This window comes from Vipera berus, assembly GCF_964194415.1.
Source record: "Vipera berus genome assembly, chromosome: 5".
Lineage (NCBI taxonomy): Eukaryota > Metazoa > Chordata > Lepidosauria > Squamata > Viperidae > Vipera > Vipera berus.
This window is the reverse complement of record NC_138207.1, coordinates 103,515,110-103,535,282: the sequence shown is the minus strand read 5'-3', so window position 1 is coordinate 103,535,282 and position 20,173 is coordinate 103,515,110. Positions and strand designations below refer to the sequence as shown.

Genomic DNA, 20,173 nt, shown 5'->3' with positions numbered 1-20,173 from the left:
TGACCTAAATTAATTACAGAAGTAACTCTGGAAGCTTGGGTTGACCTCAGAAGACCTTTGTAACCTTAATTGACCCCAGAACTACCCCTCAAAGCTTGATTTTACCTCAAATGACCACTCTAACATTAATTAACCCCAGAATTAACTCTAGAAACTTGAGCTGACCTCAGAAGACCTTTGTAACCTTAATTGACCCCAGAACTACCCCTCAAAGCTTGACTTTACCTCATATGACCCCTCTGACCTTCATTAACCCTAGAATTAACTCTGGAAGCTTGGGGTGACCTCAGAAGACCTTTGTAACCTTAAGTGACCCCAGAACTACCCCTCAAAGCTTGATTTTACCTCAAATGACCCCTCTGACGTTAAGTAACCCCAGAATTAACTCTGGAAGCTTGGGCTGACCTCAGAAAACCTTTGTAACCTTAATTGACCCCAGAACTACCCCTCATAGCTTTATTTTACCTCAAATGGCCCCTCTAAGCTTAATTAACCCCGTAATTAACTCTGGAAGCTTTAGTTCACCTCAGAAGATTTTTGTAACCTTAATTGAACCCAGAATTACCTCTGAAAGCTTGGGGTGACCTCAGATGACCCCTGTGACCTTAATTGACCCCAGAACTACCCATTAAAGCTTGATTTTACCTCAAATGACAGCTCCAACCTTAATTAATGCCAGTAGTAACTCTGGAAGGTTGAGTTGACCTCAGAAGACCTTTGTAACCTTAATTAACCCCAAAATTACCTCTGGAATCTTGGGTTAACCTCAGATGACCCTTGTGGCTTTAATTGACCCCAGAATTATCTATGGAAGCTTGGGGTGACCTCAGATGACCCCTGTAACCTTAATTAACCAGAGAATTACCTCTGGAAGCTTCAGGTGACCTCAGAAGACCTTTATAACCTTAATTGAGCCCCACTATTATCCCTCAAAGCTTGATTTTACCTCCGATGACCCATGACCTTCATTGACCCCAGAACCACCTCTGGAAGCTTGGATTGACCTCAGATGATCCCTGTGACCTTTAGTGACCCCAGAACTACCCCTCAAAGCTTAATTCTACCTCAAATGATCCCTTTGACCTTAATTGACCCCAGAATTACTTCTGGAAACTTGAGTTGACCTCATATTACTTTTGTGACCTTCACCGCAAAGGTATTCCTGGAAGCTTGGGTTAACCTGAAAGGAGAATCCTTGGAATCCTACCTCACTCCAGAAATACTCTTGAAAGTTTGGGTCAAAATTGTCAATTACAATTTTCTCAGAATTAATTGCATTTAAATGTCCCAACACCATTTTTCATCTTTCACCATGATCTGGTTCTCCGTGGATTCGCCGCTCAGAGCTTTTGCTCAGAACAAGGAGTCCTTCTCTAGCGCCGTTTCTCCACTTTGGCAATTTGGTAGATGGGTGGACTTCAACTCCTGGAATTCTCCAGCCATCTGGAAGTTAGAACACAGAATAACAAAGAGTTTGAAGTGAACTTGGAGGTCTTCTAGTCCAGGCCTTTGCTCAAGTAAAGGTAAAGGTAAAGGTTCCCCCGCACATGCGTGCTAGTCATTTCCGACTCTAAGGGCCGGTGCTCATCTCCGTTTCAAAGCTGAAGAGCCAGCGCTTGTCTGAGGATGTCTCCGTGGTCATGTGGCCGGCATGACTAGACGCCAAAGGCGCACGGAACGCTGTTACCTTCCCACTGTAGGGGTCCCTGTTTTTCTACTTGCATTTTTACGTGCTTTCCAACTGCTAGGCTGGCAGAAGCTGGGACGAGTAACAGGAGCTCACTCTGTTACGCGGCACTCGGGATTCGACCCGCCAAACTGCCGACCTTCTGATCGACAAGCTCAGCGTCCTAAGCCACTGAGCCACCACATCCCTATATTTTGCTCAAGGAGGAGACCCTATTCCAGTCTGGACAAATCGCTTTCCAGTCTCTTCTTAAAAACCTGCAATGATGGAGCACCAGGGCTTTTTTTTCTCATAGAACGCTCAGAACGGAGTTCCGGCACCTTTTTTGGATGGAACCTTGTAGGGTAGGCAAGTGGGGTTGTATGACGTGTGAGTTCCGACACCTTTTTCTTTTACAAAAAAAGCACTGTGGAGCACCCACAACTTCTGAAGGCAAGCCCTCAAACTCTCCTTCACTCTAGTTCTACCTCTCCTTTATAGGTTTCTGTCTGTCACTTCTTGTCCCGCCCTCAGGTTCTTTGGTGAATAAGTCCACACGTTTTCAAACCCTGCAAAACACTGTTCTGTACCAGCCTGCTACCGGCCCTGCAGAAAAAGCAGGGACAACCCCTTTTGCAAGAAGGCAAGAGGCTGGAATTACGCCTGCCAAATTTATAGCTACAAAAACAAACAAGACAAGAACCAAGAAACAGGAGCTTTAAGAAACATGAACCATCCGAGCGGTTGCCTTCAGCAAACCAGCCCTCCCACGCATTCCCCCTTAAATACAGTTCAGGGCGTGGTCTCTCTCTGCCTCCTTCCGAGGTGCCCCATTGCCTTCCTCTGTTTACTCCTGACTGACTGCCTCCTGCGTCGGGCGTCCTTGAACAGGGCCAGCTGTGGGTCATCTTCATCCACGCTGTCAGGCTCACACAGCTGGGTCTGCGTCGTGACCAGATGAGAGGGGCCTGGCTGGGGGCTCTCATCAAGCTGTCCAATCCCCTCAGCAAGCTCTTCAACACCCCCCTCCTCCTCCTCTGAGTCGTCCGACCCAACTGCCGAACCCACAGGCTGACCCTGAATCACAACAAACACTGAGACCTAAATGTCGCAGACGCTGTTCAGTAGCTCCCTTGTCCAAAGTCACCTCTATCCCAGGATGGGAGCTGAAATTCAAAGGCCGCTCTGAAATCGGATTGTCTTTGCAGTTGTCTCCGCGAGGTGCTCCTACATAATAAAACTTCATTCGGTGAATGTACGGTGTGTTAAAATCTCTAGCTGAAGAGAGACTTGATTTATTTCCCCTTTCTCTTGGTTTTCCTTTTGCACAGGCTTGAACCTTCTGTTTGCTTTCCTTTCCCTGTTAAGGTTTCACTTTCATTTCTCCTCTCTGGTGCTGTTTTTCAGTTTCACTTTTTCCTGCCTGAAACCTGCTTCTCCCTCTTGGCTTCCCTCCCTCTGGTTGTTACTTTTGGTGCCTTGAGACAGTTTAAAACAGACCCAGAGGTGCAGACTGCTGTGCCCTTGGCTGCCGGTGGTCCCTTTCTGGATACTTCAGCCCCCCCCCCCCCCCCGGTTTGCCAAGCAGGTCCAGACCTGCCTGCAAAGGTCTGAAATCCTTCTGTCTCCCATCAGCTGGGGGTCTCCTCCAGGGATAATTCCCCACCCTCTCCAATACATTCCATCTTCCAATTCTTCTCTGAAGGACATCTGCCCAAAAAACAACAACACCCCACCCCTGCTACAGGAGGACTATGCCTGCCTCCAAAAGCTCTCTGAAAAAAGCCTCGCGTTCCGCAGAGGTAAGGAGTCTAGGTCTTTGGGGGCACCAAGAGCTAGGTGCTGGTGGTGGTGGTCTCCAGGGGCTGTAGACCAGGGGGGTGGGTGGGAAAGGTTATTTGTCCTCCCTCCGTCCCTTCCTCTCTTTCTTTCTTTTTTTTCCTTTCTCTCCCTTCCTTCCTTCCTTCCTTCCTTCCTTCCTTCCTTCCTTCCTTCCTTTTCTTTCCTTCCTTCCTTCCTCCCTCCCTTCCTCTTTCTTTCTTTCTTTCTTTCTTTCTTTCTTTCTTTCTTTCTTTCTTTCTTTCTTTCTTTCTTTCTTTCTTTCCTTTCTCTTTCTTCCTTCCCTTTCCTTCCTTCCTTGTAAGGATGCAAAGGCAAAGCAAGACATCTAGGAAACAAATGAACTAGTCTCCTCCTTGGAGAACTCAACAAGGAGGGGAAAATAAAATATCTTCAGTAATGGGGCATCTGTATAAAATAAAGGAAATGTTTACACTGCCGGAATTTTAATTGTGTTATGTTTACGTAGAACCCCAAACAATTACGAAACGTTAGAGCTGTTAGGGAACGTTGAGTAACCACACGAGATAACAGTATCTGCACACAGGCTCATCAGATCTACCAAAGCTATGATTCACAGTTTCCAGAAATGGGATAATAAAATAACAACATTGAAAAGAACAACTGAAGGGAGGGAAATGATCGGTGAATGCGAGGGCATGGCCGGAACTACTGCTACAGTCCCGAGGGTCTAACTTTGGCGTTTGGCACAGATATTCTGTGAATTGAAAAGTGGGGCAGCCAAGGAAGCCGAGGGTTCACAGTCAGAAAGAGGAGAAAAAAGGTTGCTAATGGCAGGAAGGGAAGTTGTGCCAGCAATTGGGGAAATGGAAGCGGCCATCTTTTGAAATGCACCATAGGGTTGGAATCCCCTTCAAAGAAACTCCGTCGTGAACAGTCTCTGAAGGCCGGTTTCGTTTCAACTCCAATTACGAAACTGATCAAAGCAAAGTATTTTTCAGTGTATTTTGCTCAAATCTGCCCTCTGCCAATCACTAACACGGTATCTTTAATCTTTCTTTTCTTTTCTTTTTTTCTCTTTCTTTTCCTTTTTTCCCTTCCTTCTTTTATCTCTCTATCTCTATATATCTATCATGTATCTCTCTATTATTTAACTATGTCATTTATCTCATCTATTTATCATCTATCATTTATCTCTGTCATCTATCTATTCCTCCGCGCAGACCTGCCGACGTTTGGGGAGGTTTGGGCGCCTCCCAAACCAAACGGCAGGTCTCCGTTTTGTTCTGGGACTAGTTCCCTAGCCTTTGGGAGCTTTTGGTGTTCGCCCATCAGCTGTCTACGGGGAGGCAACACAGCTGCCTCTCTAGGCTTTGAGAAAAGGCCCCTTGCACAAAAGGCAGCTTCAGGACGAGCTTCCAAAAACCCTTTCCTTCCTTAACGCCCTCCCCACCTTCCCCCAGAAAGCCATATTTCTTTTTTTTTGTTATTGAAATTTTTTATTGAAGTTACAATATTATCCCCACCCCAGAACCCCTCCCCCTCCCCCATATTTCTTCAATAACAAAAACATAAAAAGCTGGTTGGGATGTACTCGCTGATTTCCCCCCCCCTTTTTTTAGATGCTAAAACTAAACTCTCCCTCTGCCTTCCAACCAATATCCCTTTTTAAAATCTTACCTTGGCTCCAGATGGAAGAGTAGAGGAACTAAGCTAGTAAGGAGAGAATTTTTTTCTGCAACTTTTTACTCCTGAAGTAGTAGTAGTAGTAATAGTAGTAGTAGGAATAATAATAATAAATCCCTAAAAGTTGTGCCAGAAAATGGAGGACGCTGGGTCTTTGCAAGTTTTAGCTGTCTGTCAGACTGCCTGAAAAGGGCGGCCTTCAGGCAGCCAGGCGGACAGCTAAAGCTTGCAAAGACCCAGCGTCCTCCATTTTCTGGCATAACCCTCGGAGATTACTTTAAAAAAAAAAACAAAAAAAAACTTCAGAGGAAAAACAGCTGCAGAAACATTTTGTCTCCTTGCTGGCTTGGTTCATCTACTCTTCAGCCAGGAGGGAGTCCAAGGCCTAGAGAAGGAGAGCTTTGCAGCATCCCTATGGACAGCTGATGGGCAGACAGCTGATTAGCGGAGAAGGCTCTGAAAGTAGCCGCCATTTTAGCAAGGAATTGTTCGCAGCTGCTTCCAGGAGTCCTGGGGAGCAGGCCTAAGTGCTGCAGGGGAAGATGGGCAGGGGAGGACAGCGCAACATCCCCAGGGTCTGTGGTAAGTGTGAATGACCACTGGAGTGCTGCATTTGTCATAAATTTGAAAGAGGTTATTTGTAGTTTTGGGGTGTTGGTTGTTTTGAATGGCAGCTAAATGGCCTCCCCAAACGTCAGGTCTGCGCGGAGGAACGGAGACCTGGGGAGGTTTGGGGAGGTGCGCGCGTATGTAGGTCTTGGCGTATTCAGGTCTTGTCCCGTGTAAGCCAAGACACTCTCAATCTTACATGGGAAAAGACCCGAATACGCTAAGACCTACACACACACACACACACACAGACACACGTCATTTATCTATCATCTATATACATACACACATATATACATATACGTACATACATATACATACATACACATACACGTATCATGGTGGTATCATGGTGTACTTAGGGGTGTGTGCATAGAGATAAATCTATGAGAAAAAAGTTTTCTGCAGAAATATATATTTGCTGGACTAAAATTACCTTTTTATTCTTTTAGCCGACAAACCACCAAGGAAACTTTTATTACCAATCGGACAATAAGTAGAATGAAAAATGCAGTGAATGTAACCGTTGAGTAAATGCATACATAGGATTATACTATCAGTGTGTCAAGATATGTGTGAAAGCCCGGGAAATGTTGTTAGCTGCGAAGTCGTGTCCGACCCATCGCGACCCCATGGACAACGTTCCTCCAGGCCTTCCTGTCCTCTACCACCTTCTGGAGTCCATTTAAGCTCATGCCTCCTGCTTCAGTGAATACTCAGGATCATATAGGAGAGTGCTTCAGGAAGGATCCAAAGATTTTAAGTGCAATCATTACTATCTTTCCTTTTTTAAAATATAGATTATCCTTCCAGTAGAGTATATGTATTAATAGAGAGATAATCTCAGTTTACAGTATACCTTGCCCGCTGATTATAGGGAAGAGCTGAAAAAACGAAGATTGTAAAATATAGAATCCAGTTCACCGCTAGAGGTCAGCAGAGAGATGCAAAATCTTACTCTAAACCAGGACTGTCCAATCTTGGCAACTTTAAGCCTCGTGGACTTCATCTCCCAGAATTCACCAGCCAGCCGACTGGAGAACTCTGGGAGTTGAAGTCCACAAGTCTTAAAGTTGCAAAGATTGGGCACCCTTGCTCTAAACCTAGCTGACACCTGAATATATTAGCCCAAGTTGAACCTTCCTTAAAATCCTTATTAATAAGCCAACTCAAAAAGCATAGCTGGGGGAAAAAACACAACTATTTTCTGAAAGTCAGAAATTCAAGGAGATGCATTTCAGACTTCAGGAGAGCTAAGAGAGAAATTCAGAAAATTGCGTGTCCCTTTCAGTTTCCAAACGGATCGACCTGGTTATAATGAAGCTGCTGTTCTTCTTATGTTAATACAATCAGCAAAGAAAATGCATTTTCATTTCTCTGTTCTGGCCTTCACTAAGATTGTTTTTTCTCTCTTTCTCTCTCTTGTTTTTAGGCTCGTCCAAAAGGAGAAGGCTTGACTCCATACCAAGGGAAAAAACGCTGCTTTGGTGAATATAAGTGCCCCAAATGCAAGAGAAAATGGATGAGCGGCAACTCGTGGGCCAACATGGGACAAGAATGTATCAAGTGCCATATTAACGTTTATCCTCACAAGCAGGTAGGGAGGGGGTTCCAAAAGAGGGCAGAAATTGAGGTAAAGGGAGGTCCCAGCTGAAGACCCTCCATGGATAATGGCTGGATGTGATGGCCATCAAGCACAGCCCAGCAATGGAGCTCCTCAAGCTTTCTAGAATAGGTGGGGTGGGGTGGGTGGGTGGAGTGGAGTAGAGTAGAACAGAATAGAAGTAGAGTAGAATAGAAGTAGAGAGTAGAACAGAAGAATGGAATGGAATATGGAGAATAGAATAGAATAGAATAGAATAGAATAGAATAGAATAGAATAGAATAGAATAGAATAGAATAGAATAGAATAGAATAGAATAGAATAGAATAGAAGAATAGAATAGAATAGAATAGAATAGAATAGAATAGAAAGTTGGAAGGGACCTTGGAGGTCTTCTAGTCCAACCCCCTGCTCAGGCAGAAGACCCTATACCATCTCAGATAAGTAGCTGTCCAGTCTCTTCTTAAAAAAACTTCCAGTGTTGGAGCATTCACAACTTCTGGAGGCATGTTGTTCCACTGGTTAATTATTCTAACTGTGAGGAAATTTCTCCTTAATTCTGGTTTGCTTCTTTCCTTGATTAGTTTCCATCCGTTGCTTCTTGTCCTGCCTTCGGGTGCTTTGGAGAATAGCTTGACCCCCTCTTCTTTGTGGCAGCACCTCAGATATTGGAAGACTGCTATCATATCTCCCCTGGTCCTTCATTAGACTAGATATACCTAATTCCAGCAACCGTTCTGTATATGTTTTAGCCTCCAGTCCCTCCCCCTGCTTAACAGACAAATCACGAAACTTCAGTAAGTGCTAAAAACGTTAAGTGTAGCAATGAAAGAGCTAAGGGAGGGATGACCACTGTGGGGATAAAGTGATAATGAGTCTTGGTGGAGCAGTGGGCTAATGCCTCCTTAAGTAACACCAGCTGCCTGCAATTAGTGCAGGTTCACATCCCACCAGGCTCAAGGTTGACTCAGCCTTCCATCCTTCCCAGGTAGGTAAAATGAGGACCCAGATTGTTGGGGGCAATTAAGCTGACTTTGTAATAATGCCGCTTGGGGGGGCGAAAGCCCTAATAAGCAGGCATATACATAGAATGAAGGCTATTGCTAAGCACATTTAATTTGTGCTTAGATTGTAAGCCGCCCTGAGTCTTCGGAGAAGGGCGGGATATAAATGGGATTAAAATAAATAAATAAAATAAAAATAAGCCTCATCAATCAGACTGTCTTCAGCTCTGGAAGAAAGGCGGGTTGTATAAACATGAAAGGGTGCGGAAATCTAGGTCCTTGGTGCTCTCTGAGCTGGGTGATTTTTCTCGCAGATATTTCATTAGCAAACCATCTAATATCATCAGGGCTAGCACTGATCGCCTAGCACTGATGACGTCACCTAGCTGGGTAATGAAACGTCCGCTGGGAAGCCACCAAGCTCAGAGAGCGCCAAAGGCCCCACAGTTCAACCTCGAGCTACAAATATTCTCTTCTATCGGGTGTGGAAATAAATACATCACTTGAGGTGAATGTAAAAATGGTGGGAAGAGAAGCTTTAGGAATTATTCTTTACAAATAATATTTCCAGGAAAGCTGGTCTCCTGGTATCTTTACAGAGATATCCATGAACATTTTCTGGGAAGCAATACAGAAATCCTTACCGTTTCCTAATGGCCTATTCAGGTTCCAGCTAACCTACAATTTGAGGGTTCCTTGAGGTCTTCCATCCAACTTCTAAATAGATCTAAGCCTGTTTAACGTCTGGGTCAAGAAAAGCCTGCTGAGATGCAGAAATACGGAAAGATCCCACAGTCTTCCAACTTTTATTTTTGTATCAAAGCCTGCTAGACGATCACTTAAATAAGAAGAAAAAAAACAACAAATAATTCCTGAAGTATTTTTCTGTGCAATTATTTATAAGCTGCCTCCCCCAACAATTCAAATACAATAAAGCGTAATAGTATGAATTGCATCAATAACTGAAATTTAGCATCCAATAGTCAAGCCGATAGTTACGGTAATAGTTTATTTAGTGCATTTTCCATCAGAATTTTTTCCCCCCTCCTGCTGCAAAACCCTTGGAAATAGACAAAATTATGACTGAAGCTTCTTTGTTGTTTAATCACTAAAGTCTTTTGTGTGTGTGTGTGTGTGTGCTTTGTTGGAATACACAAAGGGGAAAGGAAATCCTTTTTTATGGAAGGATAATCTCTTGCAGATTCTCTAACAGGCCTTGCAGGGAAGGTTTGTGACAGTTCTTTGAGGGCAGAAAAGCTGGAATGCAAGCAACTGCAGTTTCCTAGACAGTAATTGAATTCAAGGAAGGAATCATAGAGAGTTTAGGGGACTTTATAGTCTGGAAGGCATAGCAAAGAAAACGGGTGTGGGGGGGAAGGAATCTAATTGGAAGGCAGACAGCAAAACTCTTTCCGGCTATGGAGGATGCTTCGCTGATGCAGTTTGCTGAATTCAAAGTAGGTCGAAAAGGAAAAGGGTCTGTTGCAAATGAGATTGAGGCTGTCTGACCGACATCTCAGAAGGCTGTGCCAGCAATCCTGCTGGATTGCTGATTCCTTGTTGAAAAACATTACAGAACTGAGGAAGAGGAGGAGGAGGAGGAAGAAAGGAGAAAAGGAGGAGGAAGAGGAGGAAAGAAGAAGAAAGAAGAGGAGGTGGAGAAGGAGAAAAGGAGGAGGAGGATGGGAGAAGGAGGAGAGGATGAAGATGGAGGAGGAGGAGAAGAAGAAAAAAGGAAGAAAAAGGAAGAAGGAGGGGGAGGAGCAGGAGGAGGTCTCTAGATTATTGGGGTCTCTAGATTATTGGATTTTGGGGGGGAAAAAGATTGAGGAACACCTGGGATGCAGAGATGAACCTTTTAGTAAAGATAGCAGATCTGAAATGCAGGCAGATCATTGGAACACCAGAGGGCAGCAAACCTGACATAGCTTTCTGTATCTCACTGCTGCCATCTAATGGTCAGCTGTTGGTTTGTTTCTTGCAGCCTAGATTTGGTAGCTCCAGTTTTGGAGCTGCTTTCCTTGCCTTGCCTATCTAGCGCCTAGGAAATAGAAGAGTGTTGAGTCAACGTACTCACCTTTTCTGTAACCAACATAACTTTTAGACTGGATTTCAGAATGAGTGAGTTTGTTTAAACAAGGTGCTGCGGTTGGGTGGATCCAAGCTAACCGCAAGGCATCACCAGAATTTTACAGTAATAATTGATATATTTCATACCACAGAATAATCACAGCAGTGATCTCAACACATAACAATTCATCCCATGCCTAGTGTCAAACACATTGCAATGCCCCAAAATTTCAGTGTTTGCAGAATATTTAACTATTGTCCCAATAACACTTGGAGGAGGGGATTGCCCCGTTGGCAATTTATACTTGTGGTTCCACAATTGCCTCACGCCCCTCAACGAAGGCCAGGTTGATGTAGCAATGTTTTGGTCAACCCCAAAAAGCTGTATTGCAAAGAACCGCACTCTTTGCCCAATTCGCTGGAAATTGACATCGGTGTGTGTGTGCATTGATTGTGTGGCCTGCAATTCTGGCAGCTCGGATTAAATTTTAGCAGCTGTCCAGCTGCATTGGTGAAGAAGATCCACACAACCGCGTTCTAAGATCAAGGGTCATTTTTTTTTACCTTTGCTCTCCCACTGTTGGTTTTTTTTTCCCGGGTGGGGGATCGTATCTTCCTGAACTGTAAAACACAGGGGCATCCGTGGCTAGTGGATTAGAGGGTCAAAAAAAAAAAAAGCAGTTGTGACATGTGACGGAAACCCCATCCCTTGTACATGAACTGCACATGAAAAAGTGCAGTGTGGGGCATTGACTGTGCAGTTGTGGTTGTCATCTTAACTTTTTTTAACACACACACACACACACACACGCACACCGTGAAATGCCCCCAGTAAGTGGAAGACAGGAACTGTGGTCTATTTAATCCATCCATAAACTGTGTTGGGAAACCTAGCTATCAACTTAGGTTTCATCTGTTGAAAAAGGCAGTCTGCTTATTAGAGATAGGTGAATTAGTGCGTTTACGTATTTTCAGCGGTGGAGTAGAAAAAGCAGAACAGCCACAATTTGCAGTGCAGAACAGAAATATAAATGTCAAAGGACTGCCATGATACTCAGACATTTACACTTGGGTGAAAACTGGACTGGGGTGTGTTTCTGTAGAAAGCCCTCAGAAAACCGTAAGAAGCCATGGGTGGAAACTAATCGAGGAGAGAAGCAACTAAGGAACAACTTCCTGACATTTAGAAAAATTAACCAGTGGAACAATTTGCCACCAGAAGTTGTGAATGCTTCAACACTGGAAGTTTTTAAGAAGAGACTGGACAGCCATTTGTCTGAAATGGTATAGGGTCTCCTGCCTGAGCAGGGGGTTGGACTAGATGACCTCCAAGGTCCCTTCCATCTCTGTTACTCCATTCTATTCTAAATTGCAGCAATCCATATATAGAAAAGATGCCTTAAAAATCTTACATATTAAGAACTCGGTGACCCTTGATTTTCATTCTGTCTGCTTTTTATATTATTTATTCAAGATGGATAGTCGTTTATTGTACAGTGAGAAGTACGAGTCACGTTTACTTCACAGTTTCTTTGGATGACTTTAGGGTTGATTTTAAAAAAAAGAAGAGATGGTAAAACATGTAAATATTCCAGATAAATGATAGCCTATCTGTAAATTAAACATACTGGGAGGAACAGCGTTTTGCAAAAACACATATTTATTGAGCCATTGAAAGTAATCGGAGGAAACAGTTTTATGGGAACTGCCAAACTGTGTTTATCCAGCTCATTCACTAATTTAACTCAAGAATGTGTAAGTTTTATCCAGAAATCACTTCAAGGCTGTCAGCAATTCGAGAAACTGAATTAATGTCAACAAACATCACTGTGTAAAACATGATTCCACTAAAAGCCTTCAGTATTGGAGGAAAAGAGAAGAAGAGCTATAGTTTTATTCTAAAATGTTCATTGCCCCCAATTTAATTGACAGTATTATCTGTGAGAGAAGAAATAATAAGGTGAACATGATCTATTAACTCTCTCCATGTAACCTTGTTTAGTGCAGATTAAAGCCTAACCGGCATTATCCTTAGGACATATCCCTGAAGCTAATGAAATTTAATTAAGTCTAATGAGGCCCATCACTTCAAATGGGACAACTATGAATACATTCCAATAAAATATTGCGCTGTTACCTGCCAACCATCCTGATTTCTGTGTATTTGTTGCACATACCAAGCTTTGTACTGGAAGGGTACAGAGAGTCTTCAGTTTACACCCACAGCTCAGCCCAAAATTACCATCGCCGAGCGTGGCAATTGTTAAGCGAGTTCTGTCCCATTTTACAACCACTTTTGACACGTGAATCCCTGCAGTTGTAACTACAAACAGTCAGTAAAACTAACTGTTGTAAGCTGAGGACTACATGTAGTTTATGACAATTGACAATCATGGCTAAAATATAAGGCCCAAGCAAGTGGTAATGTAAACGAAATTGAGTTAGATTCAGTGTTTTCATTGGTCCCCCCTGGCCACATTTGATTGGCTTACTGCTTTTGACCTACTCCTTTTGACCTACTCATTTTCTACAAGGTTGCAAAAGGAATAGCACAATATCTGTTTGGCCAGGCATCAGATGCTGCAAAACAACATAACAACACAGAGAGAGAGAGAGAGATGGCTAAATGTTGACTCTGGACGTGAGGGGTGATCTGGCTTTAACATCTGTCACTCCGTTAATTTTCCAGAGTAGGTTTGGCTGATCTGGCTGGCTAGATGGGTGTCCCCTTCCTCTCTCACTACTCCACGTGTGTCTTTTCCACTCGATGTGAAAAGGACAACCGTCCCAGGTGGAAATCTTTGGTCAAGGGTGGGTGATGGCAGTGCTCTCCTGCTAGAACAGAGGTCCCCAACCAGGGACCAGTTCCGTGGAGAGAGAGTTTTCCGCGGACCAGAGGGTGTGTAATTTTGTGTGTTGCCTGCATCCTGCAGATGGGGCTTCATTTGCGTGGACCGGTTGCTGGCATGCCGTGGCCCGGCATCGGTCCACGGACTGGGGGGTTGGGGACCCCTGTGCTAAAGCCTCTGAAGAAGCTCAAGTGGTTGACCTCAAATGACCTATTCATGGTCTGATAATGAACGCCCATCAGACAAACATAGTGATGATTAATTGAATGGGCAACCTCGTGAAGGTCTGGTGGGCATTTCCAGAGCTGCTTCTTGAAAAAAAGACCCTTGTGTCTGTCTGGATTCAGATGTGCAGCAGCAAAACCTGGGACTTGCTCACCCCAAAGATGCTTTTTCAAGAGGCAACTGGGCTGCCTTGTTTTTTTCTTTGAAGACCTTTCGCTTCTCCTCCAAGAACCTTCTTCAGCTCTGAGTGGATGGTGGGGAAGGGCAGGATTTATATACTCCTTGCGGAGAAGCTGGTCGTTTGCCTTCTTTTAGAGAGTCGTTGAGGCCACTTGGAGGCTGGTCTGTGTCCTCAGGGTCAGCTGCGCAGTGCAAATGGGTGTGGAGCCTTCTTGGAACTGTTGAAAGCGAAGCGTCTTCAGAGAAAAAAGCAAGGAAGTCCAGTTGCCTCTTGAAAAAGCACCTTTTGGACAAACCAGGACCTGGAGGACAGAGAATCTCCATAGAGTACCCTGGGGCTGGTTCACGTTTGACTAGGTGTAACCTCTGTCCTTACCTCCTCCATGCAGAGACCCCTGGAAAAACCCGATGGGCTGGATGTCTCGGATCAAAGCAAAGAACACCCTCAGCATCTCTGCGAGAAATGTAAAGTCCTGGGATACTACTGCCGCCGGGTGCAATAAAGAAACCCATGGAGAGTGTTTTTTGTCACCACGGACCCTGTGGCAGCACCCAACGGCCAAAAGGGAAGGAGGAGGACCCATCGTCTAAGAACCTTCATCCACCACCAATGTTGCCTAACCTAATCATATGCCTTTCCTTTAACTGAATGTAACACTTCCCCTGCGTACCTACGGACATACAACTTGTATCTCTAGGCCTGTGTGGTGTTATGTGTGTTCCTTCCTTAAGGGTCTCGCGAAACAAGCCATGTTAATAGGGTTGGAGACCAACTGGCCACTGGCTCTTGCTGGACTATGCCCGCCATACTCATGATGGATAGCCACCACTAGGGTGTTTTTCCACCGATTGTTTACAGAATTCCAGTATTTTACTCCAAGTGAACTAGTGTTGTCGGTTCCGGAGAGATCTGTAAGGTCAGGAACATAGGCTTGGATGAATTAAGGAGTTGGGGTGGAATGGGAACAGGCAGGCATGACTCAAAGTGCCTTTTATGGGGTGGTATATAAATCTCAACGCTATTGACAAATGCTATGTTAGCTAACGCTGCCAACTAGAGTTCTTCAGAAGCTAAGATCTTAAGAGGTCTTCGGGATGTGACGCAGACCTTCAGGGCCACTGAAGAGAGGCTTTTGGTGAGCTTTAGGTTTTGGTTTTGTTCTGTTTTTTAATCTGAGGGCTTAAAAAGACAAGTGGATAATTGTCTGACGAGTGGTTTTTGTGGGAAGGTGACAATGGTGGGACATGTAGAGTGGAACGAGACTTTGTCTTTCGTGTGCAGCAACCTTAGGCACTTTTTATGACAATGGGGGGTTCCACTAAAATCCAGGAGGCCTATTTCAGAACAAGCTTGCATAAATGCACTCATTTGTGCAGGCTGTTGTTGTTTACCCTGACTTCCCATGGCAACTATTACCTTAACCTTTTTTCTTTAGCCCCCAATGGTGGCTAACTTTCCTATGCTCAGGCTGCATAACCAACATATGGAGCCAACAAGGGAAGCATCACTTTAGCCTTAACAGACAAAACTATCCAAATTCAGTTCCCCCTCTCCACTTGGGTCTGTTTCTCTACTCTTACCATCATTGTCCCCAAAATAATAATTTCTGGTGGACTTTAGCTTGTTCCTCCATCAACAATTAATGGTGGAACCAGCCAAGACAGGTCTTCAAACTTGGCCCTTTCATGACATGTGGACGTCAACTCCCAGAATTCCTTAGCCAGGCATGCTGGCTGAGGAATTCTGGGAGTTTTTTTTTTATTCCATTTATATCCCGCCCTTCTCCGAAGACTCAGGGCGGCTTACAAGCTTAGCAGTAGCCTTCATTCTATGTATATGCCTGCTTATTAGGGCTTTCACACACACACCCCAAGCGGCATTATTACAAAGTCAGCTTAATTGCCCCCAACAATCTGGGTCCTCATTTTACCTACCTCGGAAGGATGGAAGGCTGAGTCAACCTTGAGCCTGGTGGGACTCGAACCTGCACTAATTGCAGGCAGCTGGTGTTACTTAAGGAGGCCTTAGCCCACTGCTCCACCAACGCTCTCTTGAAGTCCACAAGTTGAAGTCCACAAGTTGAAGTCCACAAGTCATAAAAGGGCCAAGTCAGAAGACTCCTAAGCCAAGGTTTCATCTCTCTCCTCCCCTTTCCCTTTCTCTCTCTTTCACAAGAGACACATATGGGCATCTGCAGAGGAAAGATTTTCAAACGTCAAAATGGCACATTTTGACAATCAGAGCCTAACTGTTTCTGACACCGAGGGGCTATGCAAGCTCTGATTGCATGTGTGTGGGTAACTTTTTTTTAATCACCCCCTCGGGTACTTTACTTTCATACCTACACCATGAGGAAGAGAGCAGGAAGAAATGTGACAGCCATCTATTCAATATCCCTGGAGTGGAGTTCTGAAGGCCCAAAATCAAATCCTCTGTCCTTTGTTTTTGAACTGTATTGAGCCACATGAGGGTTTAAAAAACATGATAAGAGAAGGCAAGGACAAGTGAGGAACTGTCCCATGTAGAATAGAACAGAGCTGGAAGGGACCTTGGAGGTCTTCTAGTCCAGCCCCCTGCTCAAGCAGGAGAACCTATACCAGGGGTAGGCAACCTCGGCTCTTTTATGACTCATGGACTTCAACTCCCAGAATTCCTGAGTCAGCATCTGACACAGGAATTCTGGGAGTTGAAGTCCATGAGTCATAAAAGAGCCGAGGTTGCCTACCCCTGACCTATACCATCTCAGACAGGTGATTGTCCAGTCTCTTCTTGAAAATTTCCAGTGATGGAGCGCCCACGATCTCAAAGCAGAGTTGGAAGGGACCTTGGAGGTCTTCTAGTCTAACCGTGTCGCTCAAGCAGCAGACCCATATTATTGGCTGTCCAATCTCTCTTAAAAACTTCCAGCAGCAGACACAATTTCTGAAGGCAAGCCCATTCCACTGATTAATTGTTCTCACTGTCGGGAAATTTCTCCTTAATTCTAGATTAGATCTCTCTTCAATCAGTTTCCATTTATTAATTCCTGTCTTGTCCTCGGGTGTTTGTTCCCCCCCACACACTTCTTTCTTTATCTACAGATTGCAATTTATTTCAGTTTTTCCTGTTGCCATTACTTTTAGAACAATCTCTGATAGAAATGTGTCTAGGATCAAGATTTAGTCTTGAGTTTAGAACCCCAGGAATTTATTGTAGGAGTCTCTTTGCATACTTCGGTTGACCCAGGTTGACTACATGGATAATCTCCATGGGATCACACCAAATCCAGTGGAGGTGACCACTTGGTACATTCAGATGATGGTCTATTACGATGATTCAGACTTTCCCTTGGTGGCCTCTCGATAATTTCAATTTAGCCCTGAGTTTAGAACACCAGAAAAAAGATTAGATAGAGTTCAATTACTGACACTCAATGCGATATGCCATGCGATAGACCAAACTTTCATTTTCCAGGATAAACTGCACTGTAGCACAATAGGAGGGTAAGCAATTGACCTCTGAAAATGATTTCCAGGGACCTGTGAAAGTTAAACTAATGGTAAGAAAGGTATCAAATGCACAAGTGGAAAATATTCTTTTTAACTGTCTTTAATTCTTAGTAAAAGGGACGCGGTGGCTCAGTGGGTTAGGACGCTGAGCTTGTCGATCAGAAGGTCGGCAGTTTGGCGGGTCGAATCCCGAGTGCCGCGTAGCAGAGTGAGCGCCTGTTACTCGTCCCAGCTTCTGCCAACCTAGCAGTTCGAAAGCACGTAAAAATGCAAGTAGAAAAATAGGGACCACTCCGGTGGGAAGGTAACAGCGTTCCGTGCGCCTTTGGCATCTAGTCATGCCGGCCACATGACCACGGAGACATCCTTGGACGAGCGCTGGCTCTTCGGCTTTGAAACGGAGATGAGCACCGGCCCCTAGAGTCGGAAACGACTAGCACGCGTGTGAGGGGGAACCTTTACCTTTACCTTAATTCTTAGTAAAGGTCTCTTTCTATCAATTCCAAGTCAACCAAACCATTCTGCTAAAGAACTTAAGCAGCAGTGTCCAAGAGTTACCTATTCCAGCTATTTTCATGTATTCTCCAGAGACCACAGCTTCTCTTCACCCAGCTTTACGCCAATGGCTTGCTAGATGGGACTTGTTGGAGATGGTGGTCCAGCACATTTGGGGGGAAAAATCAACTTGCTAAATCTGCTTGGGCTTCCATGAAAACAACGCAACTAAGTTGTCTCTCTTCATGGGGGGTATTAAGGACCCTTAGTGATCTAAAGTAATCCAAAGTATTTTAACTTGAAGTCAAATGTTCTTGATACAGTTGGATAAAATTCATTAGCAGTTTGGCCATCGTTTGTATTGGGTCCGACAGTTGTATGTAAACTACTACTTTAAATTCCATTATTGTCAGTGGGTTTATTGTAAAAAAAATGAATAGATGCACATGAATCCACTGTAAATATCCAAAAGTCAGCCATTAGGCCATTTCTGGATCAGTTCTTGTTTACAAAGCAACTCCTCTGAATTAAGAACGCTGAAAGTTTGCCTCTGCATTGTTTACATGGTTAAAGGCTCAGTTGGAGTCCAGAAAAAGAAAGCAAAGATTAATGGTATTATAACACATTTTAAGAAAAGAGATAAATCAGAGAATCTCTGGATAATTAAGACTCCTGAAGTCACATTTACCCTTTCTATGGATGATGAGTCGTTATCCAGAGCAGGAGGAATTGAGTGATGGATTTTGAAGACTTGAACTTCAGTGTTAAAAGTTTTTCCTTTTTTAAGCAGGAGTAAGAATTGAATAATAGGAGAAATACATTACAAGTAGCCTTATATTAAACCAGCTGCAAGTTTTGTTGTTGTTGTTATTGTAGTTGTTTGAGCACTTATAAAATATTAACCAAAATCTTTCTAGCTGTTGTCGTATCTGCCAACACAGAATTCCCCAAAGGTATACTAGGAAATGTAGATAATGAATTCCCCCCCCCCAACTGACATTAAATATGAAGGCCAGTTCAGCACAATTCATTTTAAGCAGCACGTGGTTGTTTTTAATTGCAGAAATACCTGGTTAGTATACAAAGGGAGCTGCGTGCAGGACGAATAGGGCTTCAGCTATGCACAGAAAGACTTCCTAATTTTGATTTCCCTCTGGGATTTCTTCCTGGAGGCCCCCCCCCATGTTCAGAAATGACACCCAGATGACATTAAAATATATGGCACCCATTACTTTTCCTGGGGATTTTCATTAACACCGAAACTCTTTCACCCCGATTCCAATTAACATATGACAGCTAAAAAGGACCTCCGTGGGATGTGCAAATCTTCCAAAGAGCAGGGAGCTTTTCACAACAGCTTGACTAAAGCACAACTATCTTAACAGGGTAACAAAGAGTTGGAAGGGGCCTTGAAGGTCCTCCAGTCCAACCCCCTGGCTCAGGTAGGACGTCCTATCACGGCAGGATCTGCGTGATGGAAAGTGCAGCCCAAGTTGTTTCATGTAGGTTTAATACGTGATGCTAAAAGATCTCTTCTGGATAGGATTCTGCGATTTGATTAAGATCGGCAGCAGACAGGACAAAACTCAGAATGTGGGGGGTTTTTTGTGTGTGCATGAGGCTCTAGGAAACAGCCCTGACTTTAAATGATAGACAGCCGAGGAAAGTACTCTGAAATGTCGTTCACAGCAAGAATGAACAGCAATCCAGAACTTGATGGAACGATTGTGTGTACGGTGTTATTTTGAGTATCTGTTGAGATCACTTTAAAGATCATTTTAAACCGGATTGTGAAGATTTTCATTCAGGTTATTGCAAATGACCCACATGGAAGGGTGGGGTGGGGTCATCTGAGGTGGGGCAAGTGGTGTCCTGCATGCCTTATATGGAATTCCTCTATCAGCCTTGTGACGTTGCAATTCAACAGAGAGAAGATTCTAATTTGGTCTTCCAAGATGTTTTCAAGCTACGTCATCTTTTAAGGCATGATTTTATATCTAGCCAAAATTTAGCCAATATTTCGGTGCTCTCTCCTTTCACGTCTGCAAAAACCACTGCCTTAGAAGTATTTCCGTCTGATTGTAGCACTGATTGAGCCTGACCAATACGGTAGCTAAAAAAAAACAAAAAAAATCCAAATTAAAAAAAAAATGAAGGCTTGCGTTTTCTTAGGATAAGTGTCAAAGGGACAATCGTGTGCAGTTAATAAATATAGTTAATGGATATTAATGTTTACTCTCCCTGATTATGAAATATTTTACAGTTTTACTTACAGGAGTGTATTTATCTTGAGTTATACTTGACATAGCGTTCCTTTCCATTTTTATTTTTATTTTTTAATACTGTGTGTGTGTGTGTATTTTGGAGAACTTTTTAGATGTTTAAATTTTTTTGAATGGTTACAAATATTTCTTTGCGATACTGAATTGTTATGGGAAAACTCTTTACAGTATAACCATTTCTGTATATATTTGAGGGCTTTTTAAAATTACTATTG

General features: G+C 43.7%; 1 protein-coding gene across 1 annotated transcript in view; it reads left to right on the top strand.

Moving 5' to 3' along the window:
• Positions 1–15,377, top strand: part of ZCCHC24 (zinc finger CCHC-type containing 24) — a 120,953-nt gene extending 105,576 nt beyond the window's left edge. The window contains exons 3-4 of the mRNA XM_081329764.1: positions 7,194–7,358; positions 14,082–15,377. Of these exons, the coding sequence (XP_081185890.1) occupies positions 7,194–7,358; positions 14,082–14,195 (279 nt within the window). The 3' untranslated portion in view covers positions 14,196–15,377. The remainder of the gene's footprint in view (positions 1–7,193; positions 7,359–14,081) is intronic.
• Positions 15,378–20,173: the final 4,796 nt, after the last annotated feature.